The sequence below is a fragment of the Phocoena phocoena genome, chromosome 14, assembly GCF_963924675.1.
Source record: "Phocoena phocoena chromosome 14, mPhoPho1.1, whole genome shotgun sequence".
In the NCBI taxonomy this organism is placed as follows: domain Eukaryota; kingdom Metazoa; phylum Chordata; class Mammalia; order Artiodactyla; family Phocoenidae; genus Phocoena; species Phocoena phocoena.
In genome coordinates this window covers 48,971,845-48,995,970 of record NC_089232.1, presented here as the reverse complement: position 1 = coordinate 48,995,970, position 24,126 = coordinate 48,971,845, and the positions used below count along the sequence as shown (strand labels likewise).

Sequence of the window (24,126 nt, the reverse complement as noted above, 5' to 3'; positions counted from 1 at the left end):
AAGTCCGATAAATAAGTTTAGTAGTTATTGCCATATTTATATTTAGATACCAATGACTCAAATAATATGACAGCTTAATTTGAATTCTGCTCCTATTGAATACTTTTCCTGAATATGGCAAAGAGAAAAAGGTTACAAACAACAAATAGCACACCATTTATAATCTGGTAAAGTACCTTCTGTTCATGGGATTTCTTTCCTAATCTATGAAGCAGGGGTTACCTAATTCAATGAAAAAATAGTTGTCACAACAGACATGACATTCTATCTCATACTTAAAGGAAGATGCAATCAGAAGTTCCCTTGGAAAGAAGGGCCAGGCTTACTTCACTATTAAGCCTACTCCTCCCCTCCCCCCTCCCCTTTTCTGCGACTCAATCCCTTCTGTTCTCCATCTGCTCCGCCCCCGCCTATTGTTTCCTCTCCCAGCCAAGCATGCCAATCCCATCTGGCCATACTCTTGCTTTTGCTGGCTCTAATTCCCATGGGCCTAGGAAATACTTGAATGCCAAGGCTTTTCTCCTCTTCAGGAGAATAAGGATAGCTAGGAGACTATCAAACAATTATCCGAAGAATTCACACTCATTAACATGCACGTGATGTCTCGAATACGCAAACAGCACTTTTAGAATCCTCTCTTAGGCTAAAATCAAAAAAAAATGTTTCTAATTCTCTCACCTTGGGTGCATTTTTAAAAACTGAAATCTTACTGTCTCTGAAATAATCAAAATTTATATTTCAAAAATATAAAAACGTTCAGTAATCCCAGACATGCATTTTTTTTCAGTAAGCAGAATTAGTGTAAATAAGTGTTACTCAAATCTTACCATCATGAAATATTTCCATTAATTAATCAGGTTTAACAATCACTAATACATTTTCTGTGGCACAAAACATACATTTAATTCACACATTACACCTTTACGAATTCTCAACGAAAACCCACTCTGCCACAAAAGCATGCATGGTCAGAATCTAAGCATGTTTACGCAAAATAATCACCAAGTCACTAACAATAATAAAGCAGTCTGGCAAGTCTTGAAAGCAGCTTTTATTCATGCTTTTACTCGAATCAACTTAATACATATATATAAACACCCACACACACAATTTTTGGTTGTTTCTGCCACAAGCATGCTCATAAACATCTGAAGCTCACGCAACAAACAAAAGTAGAAGCAACCATGCTCAGGGTTTAAGGACATTTAAAAATTTAAAACAACCTTTCTACGTTTCATACAGAGCGTGCATAAATTTGACATGCAATCTCCAAGAAGAAACATTTTAATATAAATCTTAAAATTAGTTTATCCAAAAGAGTTTATTCTTATTTTCATTATTACTGTTCTAGGCTCCTGGTATCTTAAACCCTGCATGCTGCAGTTCTAAGCTGTGCTGAGTACCGGCTGTGATAGAAGAAGCTACCTGCGAGTTTTCACAGTGCCATCTCATATCCATGTCTGTCTGGCTACCCTGCGTGCTTAGAGCTTTTTTCTTAATTCTTAATGGAAATCCTAGGAAATTTAGTCCATCCTCTGAAATCAATACTGGTGACAGGAGAGCTCCCTGACTCAGTGGGAGATCAAGATGATAAATTGCTTGCGCATCAGCCTGGCCTATCAGTGCCCTGCACACAGATGGGCGAGGAAATACACAGAAAAGGCTCTATCAGTCACGTGTCACCAATGAGCCAATGGCTGATGCACTACTGCAGGAAGGGATGCTGCAGTTCCGTCTGCAGTTGACGAGGCTGTTGGTAGACAGACCAGCCCGTGCCCAGCTCAGAAAGTCTTGGCAGTCTCTGCTGTCAAATTTGCTCCCCCACTGTGACTGCGTAGGGAAACGGACATTCCCCTAAGCCCGGACCCAAATAAAGACCTATTTTCATGCACAGGAATTTTCCTCTGTATTCCTTTGTAATCCAATGTGACAGCTCAGCAGAAAGGAAACTACTTTTTAACATCCCAACCCTTCAACTCTTCTTATGTGCTTCCCTGCAGATGATTATCACCTTTTCACCTAATATTAAATTAGAAGCCTTAAACTGTGCAATTAGCATGCAACCCTCCTAACAGAATCGGCTCAAAGCTTTGTAATTGTAATTTTATTTTCAAGTTAATGAATGGCATTTTTTGAATGCCCCGTTTATAATGAGTATTGTTATGGGATAATTTTGTATAGGCAATTATGCAACATTAAGAAATACATTACTATGCTTTTTTTTTTTTGCCAATTAGAGCTGTTTCTCTTAAAGACAATTTAAGTTCCAATAAATATGCCATGTTATCGATCGTTAAAAAGACAAACAAGGTCACCTTTTTTTTGATAAAGGAGGCAAGAATATACAATGGAGAAAAGACAGCCTCTTCAATGAGTGGTGCTGGGAAAACTGGACAGCTACATGTGAAAGAGTGAAATTAGAACACCCCCTGACACCATACACAAAAATAAACTCAAAATGGATTAAAGACCTAAACGTTAAGGCCAGACATTATAAAACTCTTAGAGGAAAACATAGGCAGAATACTCTATGACATAAATCACAGCAAGATCCTTTTTGACCCACCTCCTAGAGAAATGGAAATAAAAACAAAAATAAACAAATGGGACCTAATGAAACTTCAAAGTTTTTGCACAGCAGAGGAAACCATAAACAAGAGGAAAAGACAACCCTCAGAATGGGAGAAAATATTTGCAAGTGAAGCAACTGACAAAGGATTAATCTCCAAAATTTACAAGCAGCTCATGCAGCTCAATATCAACAAAACAAACAATCCAATCCAAAAATGGGCAGAAAACCTAAATAGACATTTCTCCAAAGAAGATACACAGATTGCCAACAAACACATGAAATGATGCTCAACACCACTAATCATAGAGAAATGCAAATCAAAACTACAATGAGGTATCACCTCACACCAGTCAGAATGGCCATCATCAAAAAATCTACAAACAATAAATGCTGGAGAGGGTGTGGAGAAAAGGGAACCCTCTTGCACTGTTGGTGGGAATGTAAACTGATACAGCTACTGTGGAGAACAGTAGGGAGGTTCCTTAAAAAACTAAAAACAGGGCTTCCCTGGTGGTGCAGTGGTTGAGAGTCTGTCTGCCGATGCAGGGGACACGGGTTCGTGCCCCGGTCCGGGAAGATCCCACATGCCACGGAGCGGCTGGGCCCGTGAGCCATGGCTGCTGAGCCTGTGCATCTGGAGCCTGTGCTCCGCAACGGGAGAGGCCACAAGAGTGAGAGGCCCGCGTACCGCAAAAAACAAAACAAAACTAAAAACAGAACTACCATATGACCCAGCAATCCCACTACTGGGCATATACCCTGAGAAAACCATAATTCAAAAAGAGTCATGTACCACAATGTTCATTGTAGCTCTATTTACAATAGCCAGGAGATGGAAGCAACCTAAGTGTCCATCATCGGATGAATGGATAAAGAAGATGTGGCACATATATACAATGGAATATTACTCAGCCATAAAAAGAAATGAAATTGAGTTATTTGTGGTGAGGTGGATGGACCTAGAGTCTGTCATACAGAGTGAAAGAAGTCAGAAAGAGAAAAACAAATACCGTATGCTAACACATATATATGGAATCTAAAAAAAAAAAAAGGTTCTGAAGAATCTAGGGGCAGGACAGGAATAAAGACGCAGACGTAGAGAATGGACTTGAGGACACGGGGACGGGGAAGGGTAAACTGGGATGAAGTGAGAGAGTGGCATGGACTTATATATACTACCAAATGTAAAACATATAGCTAGTGGGAAGCAGCCACATAGCACAGGGAGATCAGCTCAGTGCTTTGTGACCACCTAGAGGGGTGGGATAGAGAGGGTGGGAGGGAGGCTCCAGAGGGGGGAGATATGGGGATATATGTATATGTATAGCTGATTCACTTTGTTATAAAGCAAAAAGTAACACACCATTGTAAAGCAATTATACTCCAATAAAGATGTTAAAAAATACAAACAAAACAACAAAAAATAAAAATACAAACAAACAAGCACGAAAGGATGTACACATCCTGCTTCCCAAAGACAGAAAAATAAATGAGTTATCCAGTGTTGGAAAGATGTACTTATTTTTCGCCTTTCCTCTAAAATTTAAAGTAATCCTTTCGTAAGCAAAGGCTCCACATCTGGAATACCATATGGAAATATATCCCCAATACAACTGCATTTATTGATCATTCTGTAATAGAAGACATATTGCACAGTTAAAGGTAACTGAGATGACTGTATCCTGTCTGACAAGGAAGGTTTTAAGTTGTGAGACTATGGTGTGTTTCAAATGGCAGTATCATGGAGATACTTTTTAAAAAGCTTAAAAGAAACATTGAACCATCTTTGGGAATAACCTTTATATCACAAAGAGGACCTGGGGAACCTCTATTGTTCTTTATGGCCCAGTTTTCATTATCTCCATGGCATTTTCAAGGACTAATTCTAACCCCGTTTAGAGTCACTCAATACTACTAAGAAAAAAATCTGAGAATAAGTAGTGATAGGTATGCCATAAAAAAGTAAATTGCCACTGAGGTTTAGAATGCTGAAATTCCAAAGCTCATTTTGTCTTGGCAACTATTTTTTAAATCCATCCTGGAAAGAATGGACTCTGTCAAGTTTTTGTTTTGCAAATTTCTTTCCTCTCTCCTTTATTCAATGTTGACTCTAAGGAAATAATAAAGCATTTCTTAAGTTCTTTAAAATATATATTGTTTTGTGCCCATTCTCTCCGTTTGGCCTATTTATTCAATAATATGACCCTCAACAACCAAACTTTATTCTTTTAAAAGAAAAGATTGAGGCTCAGAGCATTTATCAAAAAGAAAACAACAATCATGAAACATTGACATTAAACCTATGTATTGAACTATCGTAATAGCCAAAAACTGGAAACTCATCATCAATACTCATCAATAATGAACTGATGAGATAAATTACAGTTTTACAGTCCGGATACTTTGTAGCTGTAATATAGAATGTGGTAAATTCAAACATGCGTATATGAAGAGGTCTCTAAGATATATTGTTATGTAAACAAAAATTAAAGGTACAAATTTAAAATTGTTTAAAGGCTATATACACACACACATTTACACACACAAATACATAGCTGCATATGCAAAGGAAATTTCTGTAAGGACTTAAAGTATCAGTTAATAGTGGTTAAATCTGAGGAGGGGAGCTGAGTTCAAAGGTGGGACCATAGCCTAGTTTTAATAGGTACCATTTTGGACATTTTTCAAATCAAGTCTATGTATTCCTCTTCTAACTTAAAATTATTAAATGATGGTACCTATGTTCATTTATGGTTAAAAGGACGTGATTGGTAGATGCTTTAAGCAAAACTGTTGAGGGGAAAGGAGGACAGACAGAGGGAAGGGTGGCCTGTTTTTTTTTCATGCAAAGAACACTGAGTACATGTGGGCAAGAAGAGAGCTGCTCGGTATAGGTTCTGGCAGTCTTAGCTGAAGACCTCCACATCCCATATTAACTTTCGGTTCTGTCATCTCTGAATGCAGATAACAGTGCAAACTTACGTGTGTTAAAGAGCTTTACAACTTCTAGCGACAATTCACCTGAATCATCTCTGATTCTTAGAGGTAGGAATGTGGAGGACTGAGAAATAAAGGATTTGACTAGTTACCTGAACTTGGGTGAATTAACTCTTTCAAAACTTAGTTTTCTCAGAAGGATGCAATTGGCAAGAAATGGCAGAGCTAAACTCGAATCTTAATTTAGGATATTGTTTACTGCTGCTTTAAAAGCAAGATGATGTGCTTTTTTTTTTTTTTTAAACCAATAATGGTATAGGGTTAAGGACAAGATGAAATCCATTTTCTTCTGGTTCCTACCTGGCACAAGCTTATTTTATCCCCAAACCAGAACCTGGCTTAGAGATTCTATTTTTAACTCTTTTGTTGTTGTTATTCAGATTCTTATAACTTTAAGAGATATAAACTTTAAAAAAAGAATTGGCCAAATTTAGTGAAAGGCTTATAATATGCATTATTAAAGAATTTTTTGTTTTACCCCCAATTATTCTAAATCATGGTTTATGGGGGGGGGGGTGATTTTGTCCCCAAGGGAACATTTGACAATGTATGGAAACATTTATCGTTGTCACAACTGGGGGAAGTGTTCCTAGCATCTAGTGGGTAGTAGCCAAGGACGCTGCTAACCATCTTAAAATGTACAGGACAGCTCCTACATCAAAGAGTTATCTGGCCCTAGATGTCCATAGTACTGAGACTGAGAAACCACGCTCTAAACACTGGGCTTTTCTACCTTAACAGGTTAAAAAAGAAAAAGCATTCTGTATATATTGTGATGTGGCAAGGAAGGACGTTTAGATGGAGAGAAGAGGATAACCAAGGCCCAAGGCTGTGGGTCACTCCAAAGTTAAGAAGTCATGGAGAAGAGGAAGAAACAGCAAATGAGGATGAGGCTAGGAGGAAAAGCAAAGTGTGGTGATCTGGAAGCCTGTGGTAAAAAGTGTGTCAGAAAACACATCGGCATCAACTTGCTCGAATGCTGTTAACAGGTCAAGTAATCCATTCTCCATGGAGGTTTATATTTAAACAAAGGGTCTAAGAAATGAATCTCATTGAAATTAACAATATAAAAGGCTTGAGGTCCTTATTCCTTTTCATATTTGAATTTTTGAAGATGTGGCCAGAAAAAGTAATATTTACAGGGATCACAGGAAGGCTCTTTGAGGGACTACGTGAGGCTTTTGTGACCCTCAAATTATACTTCTTAGGCTACTTTAGAGTCCACAAAGTTAGACTTGTAAACAAGCAAGTGAATAAATCCCATTTTGGACCCCTCCCCACGCCCCACCACAGCTTGCAGAGTGTCACCATATCCCACTAGCAAGGAGGTTAGTGATTCTTGTCTCCAGGACCCCACCCTGTCTTTCTATCCATAGATTAAGTTTTTAGGAACAGAGTTCTCAGAACCAGCTTCAGGCACTTTCCCTCTGTGACTCCTGTCATGCCAATTTCCACACTTGGCCAAGCCTGTGCGTCAGTGCAACAGGGCTGAGATACAGAGCCACCTGCAACACTGTGACATTGGAGCAGCTTCAAGCCACATTAATGCTCTTTGTAACAGGGAAATATTGCAGGAAAGCAGGAGAGAGAGAGAGAGAGAGAGAGAGAGAGAGGGAGATCAGAGAAAAGAGCCACAGATCTAGATACTACCATGTACTCTGTGGTGTGGGAGCATATTCCATGTCACAGTTCTCTTAAAACCAGAAGGGTTTTTTACAACTTCAAGAGCTCGTATGGCTTGCATAGACCAACTCCTTCATTTTATGGATGAAGGATTTTGAGGCAGAGAGGTTAAATAACTTGGCTTAAGTTAAGTTACAGTGTGATTCTGTCCCATTCCAGTCAATGGATCAACATGATATTGGCAAGTTTCAAGATTTTAAAAATCACCATAATTATCAACGAGTAAAACTTAGAGGAAGGGGAAACGTTGATGTCAAATAAGAGACAGTGGATGGCTCCAAAGCCTCCTCCCTCCCACACTGATGCTGGATTAAGGCATGGAAAGCTTTTGCTACCCAAGAAAGAGAGTATGATCCTCCACTGGGCATTGATAGGCTATGAAACACAAAAGAAGCAGCTTTGAGTCTCCTCCTTTCACAAGAATATGAGTGGTGGCTGAAAATTGTTTTAAATGCAAATTCTCTTGTCTGTACTTTCGCCACAGTGACGATGAATGGGAAGTAGGATGCATGAGTGACTTTTAAAAGACATATGTCAGGAAGTAAGCTCTAGTTGTGAGAGAATATAGAATAGGAAATATTCTGGACAATTTTCCTTTTTTAAGAGAACAAACAGAAATGGTAGAAAATCATAGTGGATTACCTTAGTCTTAAATTTTATTTTTTTCCCCCTACAATGGCAGCCCTAGTTTGACACCATGGAGTGCCACTACACTCCTGTTAACTACTAATTTAATATTTGCAAGTACAGGTTAGAGGCAGGAGGTGAATTAATGTCTAAATGAGTAAAATTTCTCATATTCTAAATCTTATGGTGTCGGTTTTCTGCAACCTTATTCTTGTGGGTTATTTATTTATTTTTTTTCGGTACGTGGGCCTCTCAGTGTTGTGGCCTCTCCCTTTGTGGAGCACAGGCTCTGGACGCGCAGGCTCAGCGGCCATGGCTCCTGACGCGCAGGCTCAGCGGCCATGGCTCACGGGCCCAGCCGCTCCACGACATGTGGGATCTTCCCGGACCGGGGCACGAACCCGTGTCCCCTGCATCGGCAGGCGGACTCTCAACCACTGCGCCACCAGGGAAGCCCGGGGTTTTGTTTTTTTACACCGATTTTTTCTCTAGTTATGCACGCTTTTTGCAAAGTGAAAACACAAGCAAAAACCCCACTGCCTTATATAATCTTTTCCATAACATTGTATTCTAAAATGTATTAAACTAATGTTGAAAATAAAAGAAATTGATACTCAGAGGGATTAAATATCACCTATATCCATGAAGTTAGCAATTAAAAGTCTATTGACTACATATCAAATGTTCTTTCCAAATCAATACCACTCCTAGTGCTTGCTCTAGACTCTCTGTCCTCAAAGTTTAGTATGCATAAGAACCAAGAAGGAACAAGTTAAATATTCAGATTCCTGGGCCCTTCCCTGGAGACTGATTCCCTTACTTGGATAGATCCCCAAAATCTACATTGTTGATAGGCATCCCCTCTCCATAATATAAGAACTTCAAGATCACCGTAGAGTTTCAAGTTCAGAATTCCTTTTCATGAAGAGTCATGTCAACAGGATTTCTCATGAATGGAAATGGGAAGCTTGTTTTTTAGGGAATAAAATTTAAAGAGTGGTAGGAATAGTGTTCACCAAGAGAGAATTGGAACAGAGACCAGTGGCACAGTAAAAAAGAAAAATGCAGGTGCTTTAGAGTCATCCATGAAGAGATAGTTTCCCAAACTGGATTTTACAACATAAAGGATATTTTAGTTGAAAATATTTTTGAGCAAGGAAAATTAATGTGCATAGAAGAAATGTGCAAATAGTAGCATCTGCTACTATAAAAGGGGTGACCCTTTTATAGCCACAGATAGAAATGACACTTGGCTGAATTGGTCCCTATCTCACTGCTGCCATTAGAAACCATGAATATGCAGATATCCAGGCAGGGTCCTTTTGCATGTCCTAAGAATTCATTTGTACTAAGAAGGGTTTACTTAGGATAGCTCTCTAGAAGTCTAGAGAAGGCAAGCTTTCCTTTAGGTTAGTGAGATCAGAACCCACTAACATCACATCAAAGCTTCTTTAATGGTTTAAGAGAATAAAACCACCCAGAAAGACATACCAAATCTATTTCATGCACAACAATGACACATGAAGATGAAGGGGCAGTGCAGCGTGCAGAAATCCTCCGGTCACTGTTTTCTCCCAGCTGGCTTCTAGGTTGGGCAGTTTAAGACCAAAGGGTAAAAATGGTGCTGAAAGGATGTCTACCGCCAGTCCTTAACTCATTTTTTTAAAATTTCTGAGCTTTTTGGCGTACTATACATTTATTTTATTTCAACATAAGGATGACTAACTGTTCACACTGATCCAAACTCAAGACTCAAGGGACAAGTTTAATAAGGAACCGATTCTTTCAGGATGTTGTGAGTAGGACAATGCCTTTTACCAGACACCAGTGATCAAAAATAGTTTTGGTGGCTGATTAATGAAAAGCATTAATCAACAAAAGCCATAGTCCATGGTCCAGTCTGTTAGAAGGAAAGAGAGGGATAGGAGAGAGAGAGAGGCAAGAAAGAAAAGAACAAAAGGAAAAAAAACAGTGCAAAACATTACATGTAGCTGAGGTGCATTAATAGACCTTGTGAGAAACTTGTTTTTCGGTGGGTACAGTTTGTCAGACATTATAAAATGTGAGTCCCCTTCCCCTCCACTTCCCCACCTCCCACACTGATAATGGACCACACAATATTTTAAGCAACAAGAATGACTTTGAAAAGACACCTACACTGACAGTTACACATGACTTCACAATCCTATGCACGCACACAAGCATGCGTACAGAAAGAATCCACATTTTTACTTATCAGGAGTAAATGTTTTTTTCCATTAACAAAATCGTGAAACCTAAGTTGGAAACAAAGCTCATCGTGGACTAAATATAACATTATAGGAAAATCCGTGAAAAGGAGTTGCAAGTTTTCACTCATACAAATATACTGTAAAGTTCCACGAGCAAACTGCAGCTGGCAGAAGCACTTATTTCATGTAGACTTAATATTTATAGCAATTCTTTCCCAAACGTAAGATGCCAAAGAATTTGAGTGTTTGTTAAAAATGCAATTTTATGACCCCACCCTGGTGGACTTAATTATAATTTCTAGGGATGACGGTGAAAAACTGCATACTTAACCTCTACTCCTGGGGATTCTGATGCAGGTTGTTATGGGCCTCAGTGTGAGAAACACATCTATGGATGCCCCCTTCCTGCATCCAGCCACTTCCCACCGTGACACCAGCCTTGGACTGGATAATCCAATTCAATTGGATTACCCAGCTGAACTCCTACAGCATGACACCTTTCATTGTGGGGGATAGAAGGCTGGAAAATCTAGAGAGAGCTTAGAAATGATGGGATGAATAGATTATGAATAGATTTCCTGCAACAGATTGCATTCAATTTGGATATAGAAAGATGGTAGAGTCATTTTAGGAAAGGCCTGAAAGTGTAAAAGTGCTTTTCTTTAAAAATTTAGAGTTTATTATATAAATGATAAGCTCCTTTATCTCTTCAACTGGAGGACCAAGCAATGCTTATAGCACATAAGAAATGGTCAGTACACATTAGTTGAATTAGTAGGTATGATCACCACAACAAAGTAAATCTATGAGAAAAATTCAGTCACAATCCCACTACCTTCACAAACCTTTCTGTTGCTGTTCATGCTGTTGTTAGTGTTTTGATTTTCATTTCACATTCTTTTCTATTTCTTATCTGTACACACACATAATTTTAAATAGTTGCAATAACACGGCAAAGAAAACCATAAACAAAACAAAAAGACAACTCACAGAATGGGAGAAAATATTTGCAAATGAAGAGACCGACAAGGGATTAATCTCCAAAATATACAAACAGTTCATGAAGCTCAATATCCAAAAAACAACCAAATCAAAAAAATGGGCAGAAGATCTAAATAGACATTTCTCCAAAGAAGACATACAGATGGCCAAGAGGCACATGAAAAGATGCTCAACATCACTAATTATTAGAGAAATGCAAATCAAAACGAAAATGAGGTATCACCTCACACCAGTCAGAATGGCCATCATCAAAAACAACTACACACAATAAATGCTGGAGAGGGTGTGGAGAAAAGGGAACCCTCTTGTACTGTTGGTGGGAATGTAAACTTATACAGCCACTATGGAGAACAGTATGGAATTTCCTTAAAAAACTAAACATAGAGCTAACATATGGCCCAGCACTCCCACTCCTGGGCATACATCCAGAGAAAACCATAATTTGAAAAGATACATGCACCCCAATGTTTACTGCAGCACCCTTTACGATAGCCAGGACATGGAAGCAACCTAAATGTCCACTGACAGATGAATGGAAAAGAAGATGTGGTACATATATACAATGGAATATTAGCCATAAAAAAAGATCGAAATAATGCCATTTGCAGTGACAGGGATGGACCTAGAGATTGTCATACTGAGTGAAGTAAGTCAGACACAGATAGACAAATGTCATATGATATTGCTTATATGTGGAATCTAAAAAATTGGTACAAATGAACTTATCTATAAAACAGAAACAGAGTCACAAATGTAGAAAACAAACTTACAGTTACCAAGGGGGAGATGCCAGATAAATTGGGAGATTGGGATTGACATATACACGTTACTATATGTAAAAGAGATAACTAATAGGAACCTACTGTATAGCACAGGGAACTCTACTCAATACTCTGTAATGACCTATATGGGAAAAGAATGTAAAATAGAATAGATATATGCACAACTGATTCATTTTGCTGTATGGCAGAAACTAACACAACACTGTAAATCAACTATACTCCAATAACAATTAATTTAAAATAAGCTACAATAATAAAGATATAGTTTTATAATTTAATAAAATAGCATATACATTTTCCATCTTGACCTAGAACATAATTATTATCATTCTAATGGCAATACAATAGACAAACTGGTGTGCTATAATTCACATAATTATTTTGAATTTTTTTTGGATAATGCATTCATTTCTATTTTGTATTTATGCTATTGTAAATAACACTTTTCTTTCTCTGAATTTTTTTTTTTTCATAAGATAAATTCCCCAAAGTGGGATTACTGGTCTAACAACATAAGTGTTTTTATAGATCTTGAAACAATCTGCCAAAGCACTTTTCAAAGACTTGTTCTAATTTTCACATTGTCTCCAGCATGCTATGTTCTATTACATCTTCACTGGTGTGAACATGTTGTCTTTTCTATCTGGAGATGCCCTTTTTCCATTTAAAAAAAAAACTCTGGTAAACTCCTACACATTGTTTTATATCAAGCTCAAGTGCTACCCTTCCTTGCAGGCTTCTCAAAGTCCCTAGGCAGAGTTAGTCATGATTTCCATCATGTTCCCATAGTAATTTGTAATAATACCATTTTTAGCACTTAAAAAATTTTGTTTGTTGTAGTTGTTTGTATCTTTCTTTTTCTTCTTCCTGGATTATTAGGAACTGTAAAGTTGGACCCCTGTCCACTTCATCCTTAGAGCCTCTGGCACAGGGCCTGGCATATAGTAGACATTCAATAAATGTTTGTTAAGTGAATGAGGAATGAACGAATGAATAAATGAATGTGTCAACGTGCTGCACACCCAAGCCTCTTGCTGTATCTCTGGGTAAAATGCCTTCTTTCATCAACTCTATTATAGGCCACCTAGTCCTAGGAACATTTGTATTTTTGTAGGTCTGTTTTGTAATATTTATGTATATATATATATATATATATATATATATATATATTTTTAACGGTAAGCGGGCCTCTCACTGTTGTGGCCTCTCCCGTTGTGGAGCACAGGCTCCAGACGCCCAGGCTCAGCGGCCACAGCTCACGGGCCCAGCCGCTTCATGGCATGTGGGATCCTCCCAGACCGGGGCACAAACCCGTGTCCCCTGCAGCGGCAGGTGGACTCTCAACCACTGCGCCACCAGGGAAGCCCTGTAGCTCTATATTTTTATATTTTTACTGATCTACTTTCAGGTCTTGGTGGCACAGTTCTGTGACTTGTTGGGAATTAATTCTCTGAATCCTTAGATAACAACTTCTGGGTACACCAGAGTCAGAAAATGTGTCTTTCCAGTTCAAAAAGAAGCACCTTTTATGAGTAAAATGTTAGGACTAGTGAACAGGATTATAAGTCTACCTGTGGAGACTATAGCATGTACATGGCCCCACTGTAGAGAGAATGAAAATTTAAAAATAATCACGGACACTGAATTATTTAATAATATATAATCAATAATTATTCTTATATTATATAGCACTTTATGCATTTTGACACACTTTGACATACACACTCTCATTTTATCCTTACCAAAACCTGGTAAGAAATGCAGACAAAACAAGTATATCACATTTAAAATTTGGAAGATAAGGAATCTAAAGCACAGAATCATGGTTAGGAAGTGGAAAAAGCAGGGCCAGTACTCACATATTTTGAATCACATTTTACCCTCATTCTAATAAACTCATGAGAGCCCGCTGAATTTTGTTAATTAACCAAATTGAGAAAATGAGCTTTTAAACAGTATAAACTAGACTGGTGATTAAAAAACAAACAGGCAAACAAACAAGCAAAAACTGCTGACAACAGAAACATTTGTTCCAAAAGAATACTTAAAAATAATTCCCTATGCAAAACAAATAATATCAGAGGATTCTTATTGAAATTGGTGGCAGATGGAGGGGGCTGCTTTCCCTCCTACCTGGTGGTGTACTTTCTATAATTTACACTCAGGAAAGTATCATAGTGGACCATTCACTCTCTCAGTCACTCAACTAATACATATTATGGCCTAACTAGGTATGAAGAACTATGGGTAATACAAAAAAAAAAAAAATATATATATATATATATATATATATATATATATATATGGCAGAGTCCTTCTCCAAGACCACACATATACACACCTACATTCTATCTCTCTCTCTTTCTTCCTCTCCCTTTCTCTCTCTCTAACACAGTATATTATAAATGCCACAGGGCTTCCCTGGTGGCACAGTGGTTGAGAACCTGCCTGCCAATGTAGGGGACACGGGTTTGAGCCCTGGTCTGGGAAGATCCCACATGCTGCGGAGCAACTAGGCCCATGAGCCACAACTACTGAGCCTGCACATCTGGAGCCTGTGCTCCGCAACAAGAGAGGCCACGACAGTGAGAGGCCCATGCACCACGATGAAGAGTGGCCCCTGCTCGTCGCAACTAGAGAAAGCCCACACACAGAAACGAAGACCCAACACAGCCAAAAATAAATAAATTAATTAATTTAAAAAAATTTAAATGCCACAGAAATTACATTACATAGTAAACATTCTGAAACTTCAGGGACAAAAGATAACTTCTACGTCCATACCCTGTACTGAGTTCCAGATGTCCATGAAAGGAACAAAATGAAGGGATACAGATTTTGTTTCTTATTTTGTGACTTTGTATAAACCATTTAATCTGCCTATGCTGATGTGTCCTTGTCTGTGAAATAAAGGAACTGAATCACTTTTGCTAATCAAATGCATGTACTATGTGACCACAGGGGAGAGGGTAATTCAGTGGTAAGAGCACAGGCAGTGAGATCAGACAGATCTGGTTTCATGACCTAAGCTTGGGGCTTAGATCAGCTGGTTAGCATAAACTTTCTAAATCCCAGCTTTTTCATCCATAAAATGAGAATAATGGCAACACACACCTTTTGAAATTTCCCATAAGGTATAGATGAGATAATATATAACACTTGGCAGAAAAACTGGCACATATTCAATGGTCAATAAATAGTAATAATCACGAACTATTAACATGAAAAAGTTGCTGCCAAGTGCACACAATGTTTCAGTTCTACGGTTCTACATAATTTATTTTTGACACAGGCTCACTCACTGTGGAAGCAACTAGTGTTCTATATTAAATAAAGGTCAAAAACTTTGGCCAGGTAAATGCATACTTAGAAATTTTCAAATTAGGTATAGATTCATGCAAAGCCTTGGCAAGATGCTACGTTTCATTTTGCAATGTGCTAGATTTTGCGGTGCTCTTTGGAAAAGGCTAGGCTTTTTTTCAGTTGTCATTTGTATGTGACCTCCAGTTCGATCAATCAAAAACAATTAAGTCATTAGTGTGCTCTGAGTTTAGTCATTTCCATAAATGCTACATTAGTTGCCTTAGAGATTCTCAACTTCATTTCAACTGTGACAAGCATGATGAATGGAGTTCACAAGCGTGACACACTCCCAGGCACATTCCCAGCAAGCTGGCTACAAACTCATCCTTTCTCTTTCACCTAAGAAGGCATATGGGGATGCGAGTGCGTTAGAGAGATGTTATCATAGACAATCTTGAATCTACTCTGCTGATTATCTAAGACAAACAAAAAACTTAATTATTCACTCATTTTGGAAGTTAAACCATAATTATTAACGTTACTTAAAACATACTTCACATCTGATTGGGACATATCAGTATGTAAGAAATTATGGTACAGAATCACCCCATGGCATGACCCAAGGATATGTGCTTGATGTGTGGGCAAATCAAAAGCCCAGTCACTGAAGAAAATGCATTATGAAAGAAGAAAAAGATCTAGTATCACAAACTATGTGAAGTTTGAAAAGATGTTTACTTAATAACCTGCTACTTGGATTTTAGTGTGGTGATAAATTGTCTAGAACCTCAGAAGAGGCAGGACATATATGTGTATCATTAGTAATCTTGCATTTCTCTAAAACAGCAACTCTTAAATTTTTTAGTTTCAAGGAACATTTCACTCTTAAAAATGACTAAAAACTCCAAACATCTTTTGTTTATAGAGATTGTATCTATGGATATATACTCTATTAGAAATTAAAAGTGAAAAACTGTTAGATATTTATTAATTCATTTAAAAATAACAAGAGTAAATCTATTATATGTTAACATAAAACATACATTTAAAAAATAGCTTTTTTTTTTTTTTTTTTGCAGTATGCGGGCCTCTCACTGTTGTGGCCTCTCCCGTTGTGGAGCACAGGCTCCAGACACGCAGGCTCAGCGGCCATGGCTCACGGGCCCAGCCGCTCCGCGGCATGTGGGATCTTCCCGGACCGGAGCACGAACCCGCGTCCCCCGCATCGGCAGGCGGACTCTCAACCACTGAGCCACCAAGGAAGCCCAAAATAGCTATTTTTAAAAACAAAAATTTTTGAAGAAAGAGCACAGCATTGCTTTACATTTTTGCAAATATTTTAAATATTCAGTTTAATACAAGACATTTTGGTGCTAATATCTGTTTCTGCATTCAATCTGTTGCAAAATTACATGTCATTTAGTCTCTGAAAAACTCTCCTGTACTCTTGTGGAAAAAATGAGAATAAAAAGGCAAATAAAATCTTAGTATTATTATGAAAATAGTTTTGACTTCACTGAAAAGGTCTCAGAGCTCTCCCTTCCTCCACTCATGCCCCAAGGTTTTGAGAATCACTGCTGTAAAGTTTCTGTAATATTTAGAAACTACATTCATTATTATTTTTTGGTATGTTATTATTATCTTCAGTACACCTATGTGCTATCCTTGTTTCGCTAATTGAAAGCTTCCTGATGGAGAAGACCATGTCTCACAAATCTTAGGCATCATTTACAGCATGGTAGGCCTGCCTAGAACCATAGTATAGCATCGATATATAATATGTGATTAATTGACCTACTGACTGATTAAAATTCATGATGTCTTATGGTTCCTTTAATGACCTTTAAACTATTTACTGTAGTAGCATTTGTACAGTTCATCAAATTTCGAGCCCATTATGTCAACATTCTACTTAAGTAGAAGGAGAAGCTAATTGTATCTGAAATTATTACAGATGAGACAAAGAGTTCTTTTTCCCCCCTTAGGAAGCACCTGTGAATTTTGGAAGAGAAATATGAGATGAGAAGCTAGAATTCTCCAATTCTAGGGATGTCATTATTACACTTCTTCCCCATAAAAATTGCCCTGATGCATCAGATAGACAATATTTCAAGGTCCAATTAATTTGTGTATTTAGTTGTAGTTTCATAATTATAAAACATCTGAAAGCTAATAACATGGAAGGAAATGGCAGTTTGAATTAATTAAAAGCTAGAGTTTCATACCTCTATGAATGGGAAAAAAAGCAACAAATATCATTAGTATTTTTATTTATTCTACTTCAAAATCAGATCCTTTGAGAGACACCCACATAGTACTCAGAAATGAAACATTTCTACAATTATCCCTGCTGAATCCTTGCAGAGTGGGATGGCTGGCAAAATATATATTAAAGAATGAAACAGTCCTCCTAAATTAAAAGGCTTTATTACATAATAAATAATTTCTTTGACTCTTACAAAATGGTTCTTTTATCTTCTAATCTGTGAAAACCCACAGAAAGAGACTTAGTGCCTGCCGTTGCATTGGTAAGCAGATAACTGTTTTGACAATTCTGTCATAAAGAGAATATATACTAAAAAAAAGGCTCTTCCCTGCTAAAATCTGGGTAGATAAACAAAATAGCTGCTAGATTGGGAAGTGAAAAGTGGGGTCACTTATCTGAATTGGGTTTTCGGTTGTCATGATTCATAGGACAGCAGGTATGCTAGTCTAGTTGTCTTCTGCTTTCAGAGGAAGTCTACATTTTGTAAACTCATGGCTGAATCACAAAGCATAAGGCCTCAAGGCTCAGTGGCTCAGTAAACACAGTTCTCTTAGGTATTTCGTCTTAAACTGATTTTGCTTGTGACCCACATAGGTAGAAAAGGAGCCCCAAATCCTGCCTATCCTACCTGTGAACACTTACAATGGACTGAAGTGTCACTGTACAAGTAAATTTGGGAAGCCAGGGATGGGGGGAGGTTTATGGATGATTAATATATTTTTTAAATTTTTTTAAATTAAAAAATTTTTTTTGTGGTACGCGGGCCTCTCACTGCTGTAGCCTCTCCCGTTGCGGAGCACAGCCTCCGGACGCGCAGGCTCAGCGGCCATGGCTCACGGGCCCAGCCGCTCCTCGGCATGTGGGATCTTCCCGCACCAGGGCACGAACCCGTGTCCCCTGCATCAGCAGGTGGACTCTCAACCACTGCGCCACCAGGGAAGCCCTGATGATTAATATTTGAACTGTAAAACAAATGTCTGAAATTCTTACTCACAAATGTTAGTTGATGCAATTATGTGTCATTCAACAGAGTTAACCAAGAAACTCAAATAAACTAAATTGTAAATGTTGAAACTAAACTCGTAACAGATTAATTTAAAAAGCAAAACTGTTACCAGATGAAAACAACACACAACACAAGTCAGGTAGGAACTCCTACTACCCATTCACATGTGTGTGCAGCGGGAGCTTGGAAACATTGCCCAGCAAAATGTGGCAGCCCGACTCTAGGTTATTCAGTTTGAATTTTGAGTAAGTGTAATTGTATGCTATTTTTAGCTTATAAATGCTAAGGTTGTTTAATTCTTAATAATCTCATAGGTAGCCCTTAATTGTATTGTGAAAAATCTAAGTTCAATGGCTTGTGTGCCATCAGCCTATGAAAAGCAAATTAAGGATGTACATTTCTGGTTCAGATTGCAGTCCACCAAGTGGAACCTTGGGGTCTTTGGGCCAAGGATTTGTATGTGAAAATCAATGCTCTAAGTCTTATTAAATCTCCATATAAAAAAGATCAATTCATTCAACAAATATGTGTTGGGTCTACTAAATTGCAAACCTATTTAAGACTCTGGATACAGCAGTGACCAAGACAAGGCCCTGCTCTAGTCCATCTTCTAGTTAGAAAGTCAGAAAACCAATAGCCTACCAATGCACCACTGTCAATGCCCTCCAGCCAGAGATCACTAGGAACATGCCTTCAGTTGAACAAGTTGGGTTTATTAATTTTTATAGCAAGACAGAACACACATCATAGGGAACCATGAAGCATCTCAGTAAGAGGGTGTTAGAAAACACTTATTAAGAGTTTGGGCTTGTATTAGTCAACTTGGGGCAAGGTTAAGAAAGCATGGCTTTGTTCTGGATTGGATGCTATCAGGAAGTAGAGGTAATTCTACAATTGACTGGGTATCTCAATAAATCTTATCTATAGCAAGAGCAGACTAGAGTCAGGATAGACCTGTGATTGGTAGATATGCGGTAGTCACTCATTTTAACCAAAAGATGGTTTGACATTTTGTAGGTTGTACAGTGACCTTGATTTTAACTGTTTTTAAACAAAATAATAATGTGGCTTTGTTTTGTTCTGCTTGCGTATGGTCTCAGAGTGACCTGCCTCATGTTGGTAATCTGTGAGATAGTTTCTGTCCAACAGGCAAAAACCATGATCTTTCTGTGAGCTCCAGGACAGCTTCTAATGATATTCAGGCCTCACTGTGTGGATTAAGCCAGTTCCCAGATTTCAGGGACTGCTCTTCTCTTCCAAGCATCCAACCAAAGAAGCAATAAATAAACAACAACACAGACAAACATGAAAGGGTGATACAACAGGGTAAAAGGGAGGGCCCTTTATATTGGGTATTTGTGGAAAGGCTCTTGGACTTGAACAACCAAAAGAAGCCAATCTGTGACTACCTTTGGGGAGAGTGTAAACGTTCTAGGGAACAACTATGCCAAGGTCCTAAGGTTGAAAAGTGTTTGAAGTGTTTGAGGGATGAAAGACAGATAGTTTGACCCAAGAATGGCCAGTGAGGAAGAAAGAAGGCAGGAGAGAGTCATGGGAGCTTTGCAGTCTAGGTGGGGGACTGAGACTTTATTCTAAGCGTGATGGGAAATCACCGGAAGTCTGAATAATGACATAGGTTTACATACATATTTAAAAGATCCTCCTGTATGATCAATGAAGAATGTGTTATGGGGGTTGAAGAACAGATGAGAAGCAGAGAAATGAGTTAAGAGGTTTTGCCGTGTAGGCAGGAGATGACAGAGGTTTGCCCCAGGGTGGTGGTGGTAGAGATGAGTAGAAGGCACTATTTTGAAGTCAGTGTTGTGGGGCTTACTGGTGGGTTAATTTGGGGGGTAAGGAGGAGGGAGGAATAAATGGAGGATGATTTTACTAGCTATTGGGTTCTTGCTGTCAGTGATAATCTTATTCACCATATCATTCCTAATTCCTGATTCACAGAAGGCACTGGATATTGAATGAAAGAATCCATGTTGTCAGGAATGTTAGCACAAGTAGCAAGCTTCAAAACTGTACACATTTATTAACTTAACAGTTGAGATTTGGTTCCTAATTCTCTCTATTGGCTTGTAGATAACTCAGTGGCAACAAAGTACAAAATAAACCCCAGTCTGGACAGAACAACTCAATCAAGGTAGTGTTGTCATAAATAAGTACTAAGTAAAGGTCTCCTATCTACTTAGTAAAAACATGCAGAAAAAAAGTGTAAAATAAATAGATTTGGAGAACTTTTTAAAAAATAAACAGGAGGGCTTCCCTGGTGGCACAGTGGTTGAGAGTCCGCCTGCCGATGCAGGGGACATGGGTTCGTGCCCCGGTGCGGGAAGATCCCACATGCCGCGGAGCGGCTGGGCCCGTGAGCCATGGCCGCTGAGCCTGCGCATCCGGAGCCTGTGCTCCGCAACAGGAGAGGCCGCCACAGTGAGAGGCCCGCGTACCACAAAAAAAAATAAAGAGGAAAAAAATGGGTGATGACTTGTAGCAGATAAAAATCCCAAAGATTCTGAATTTTGTCCCTAAACGTCTTTGATATCTAACTTTACCTCCTTAACGGAAGTGAATGATACATTGGCTTATCTTGAAGGAGTCTTAGAAGAATTAGCTGTGATATTTGCTGCCTCGTGTCAACCATTGAAAGTCACAGGCCCATCAGATGGCCTTATCTAATTTTCCTGCCCTGAACCCAGAGAGAAGTATCGTCAGGGACACACAGAAGCTGGGTAATGAAGTATGCGCAGTAAACCACTGCTTCTCCAGAATAACACTGGGGCGCCTTCCTTTCCTCTCACAAGAGTCCCTCAGGAAGCAGTAAGGAAGGAGAGTATGGGAGTTCTCCTCATTATTGCCTATGGAGGCACATGGTTGGAGCCCAGGCTTTCTTTCCAGTGTGATGATGACTCCAGCAGAGGAGCCGGTGCCTCTATGGCATGTTTTCTTATTTTGGAATCCAACAGTTCAAAATTTTATTTTATTTAATTTTATTAAGCATATAGGGTGTGGAGTATAAGCAGGAAGTTTCTGCCTTGTTTACTGGTACGTTTAAAGCAGTATGACCAATAAAAAGACAAAAACAGTCTCCTTAAGTTTGGGAACGTTCTTGTAAAGCACCAGAGGAAGAGCTTCAACCCACAGATAACATGGCACCTAGCATACTACCAGATTATGCAAAATGTACTGCACAAAATCTGTTTTAGAATCCATTTTTGGCATGTTTTTACTAAGTAGGCAGGAGACATTTACTTAGTACTCATTTTTGACAATACTACCTTGACTGAGTTGTTCTGTCCAGATGGGGTTATTCTGTACTTTGTTACCACTGAGTTACCTACAATTTGACACTTTACTTTTGAAGGTTACTGAAACTACAATGGTGAGAGTTGGGGGAAAACACAAACACCTCAGAGGTCATGTGGTCACAACCTACTACGGGGACACCATGTAAAACCATCATAGCTAAGGGAACTGCTTCAAGAAAACAAAGATAGAATGTAGTCATCCTATGGTCCAGAGGCAACCTCACAACCATTAAAATGACTCCCTGGGTCAGCCATGCTCACTCACTCTCATTTGAAACAATTATTTGATGATATGGCAAACTACCAAGTACTCTGCTTCGTGTATGGCAAAAGATGAGAGCGAATTCCTAGACGTTAATAAACCGGTTAGCAGTTTTCTTTCACTCTGCTCATAGCACCATGGAAAAATCACTGAAGTTTGAAAAACAGGATTCTGTCACACCAATGCCTCACATCCAATGCTGCAAGAGAATGAAGTATTGACATATTTAAGTGTAGTTCTCATAATTTCACCCAACTCAAAGCAATGACTGAACACTCCTGGGTAACATGAAAACACCTGGAGAAAGGAGAGAAAATGATCTTTCTTTCCAGTCTCCTTCATACCTTTGGATTTCTTATAGTTAAGGATACACATTTCTTACAGTGATTGAAGAGGGTGGTAACATCTGTCAAATCAGTAAAGTCAAGACATGAAACTCATTTTTAAGATCTCAGTAGAGGATAAAAATGAGAGAAAGATAACTTGTAATTTCTGCCAATTAGATATGCAGGAATAACTAAGGGAAATGAGAGCTTAAATAAAAGAAAACCACTTTCCTTGACTTTTTAAAAATTGAATTACTGCATTTCAATAACACTGTCATTTGTAATTATAAGAGTGTTGAAACTTTATTTCCCCTTTTCTGAGTCCTAAGTTTGCCTTCTGAGAGAAAATAAAATCTTTTAAATGTAATCATATATCTTAAAAAGCAGTAAAGCCTAGTACTTTTTGTAATATTTTCAACAATCAATATACCTGAAAAAAAGAAGAAAGAAAACAACCTATATTTCAAGTATGGACAGCACCATGCTGGAGAGTAAAAAAAAATATTTAGGGAGCCTGAGTGCATGCCCCTCGGGTCTCATGACTCTGCCAAAATTATGGAGTGATTTCTAGAAACTCATTAAACCTTTCAAAAAATATTTACTGGGCATCCACAGTGGGCAATGACCTGTGCAGGGAGCTGGAGATGGGATGGAGGTGAGCATGATGTACAAGGATAAACGAGATGCAGAATATGTCCTTAAGGACCTCACAGTCTAGAAGGAAAGAAGACATATTGTTTTTCACCTTGTACTAAAATCATTTGTGTATGAGTCATAAAAAGTAGAGGTAAGTATTATGGAATTTCAGAGGAGGAAGAAATTACTTCTTACAAGGGGGGATCAGGGAGGAATCTTAGAAGTAGATATAACTTCCTTTGCTTGGAAAAATGGGGAGTGTTTGGACATGTACAGAAAGTGAAAGGATATTTTCCTGTAAGCAAGAACAGCATGAGTAAAGACATGGAGAAAGAAAGCATGGTGGACCAATAAATTGTTCTCTTCACCTGAACTGAGGGGAAGATTAAGTGGAAAGACAGACTGGGGATTTATAGTAAATGGTAAACTAAACAATGGCCACCTAAAGATGTCCACTTCTTAATCCCTGGAATTTGTAAATATGTTACATTACTTGGCAAAAAAGACTTTGCAGATGTGATTAAATTAAGAATCTTGAGTTGAAGAGATTATCCTTGATTATTTGGGTGGGCTCAAGGTAATCATAAATGTCTTAATAAGTGAGAGAAGGATAGTCGAGGTCGGAGGTGATGTGATGAGGAAAGCAGAGGTCAGAGTGATGCAAAGAAGGGGCTGTGAAACAAGGAATGCAGGTAGCTTCCAGAAACTGCAGAAAGCAAGGCAACAGCTTCTCTGCTAGAGCCTCCAGAAGGAAATGCAGCCTCACCAACCCCTTTTAGACATCTCACTTCTAGAATGGTAAGATAATAAATCTATGTTGTCTTAAGCCACCATGTGGTAATTCGTTACAGCAGCAACAGGAAACTAATACAGAATGGAATACTTTGAATTCATGGTATCAATGATGATTCATGGTGGTCCTGCAAGTTTTACTCACTCTTTGATTACGACACTTATGTTGTATTTTTATTTTTTTAAATATATATTTACCTGTCTATCTTGCTTGCGTGACCAAGAGGATAAAAGTGTTTTAACAAAACAGAGAAAACCCATAAAGAGAAAAAGATTTGAGCGCAAGATGCTGAATTCTTTTATGAACACAGTACATTTGAAATGTCA

At 38.4% G+C, this 24,126-nt stretch overlaps 1 protein-coding gene across 23 annotated transcripts in view; it reads right to left on the bottom strand.

The window, feature by feature from the left end:
* Window positions 1–24,126, bottom strand: part of NRXN1 (neurexin 1) — a 1,127,862-nt gene that overhangs the window by 47,816 nt on the left and 1,055,920 nt on the right. Inside the window, exon 1 of one of the 23 annotated variants that reach the window (XM_065890690.1) lies at window positions 1,426–1,617. The exons of the other annotated variants lie outside the window; for them this stretch is intronic. Coding sequence (XP_065746762.1) covers window positions 1,426–1,458 — 33 coding nt within the window. The 5' untranslated portion in view covers window positions 1,459–1,617. Of the gene's footprint in view, window positions 1–1,425; window positions 1,618–24,126 lie in introns of those variants that run through there. 23 annotated transcript variants of the gene reach the window in all.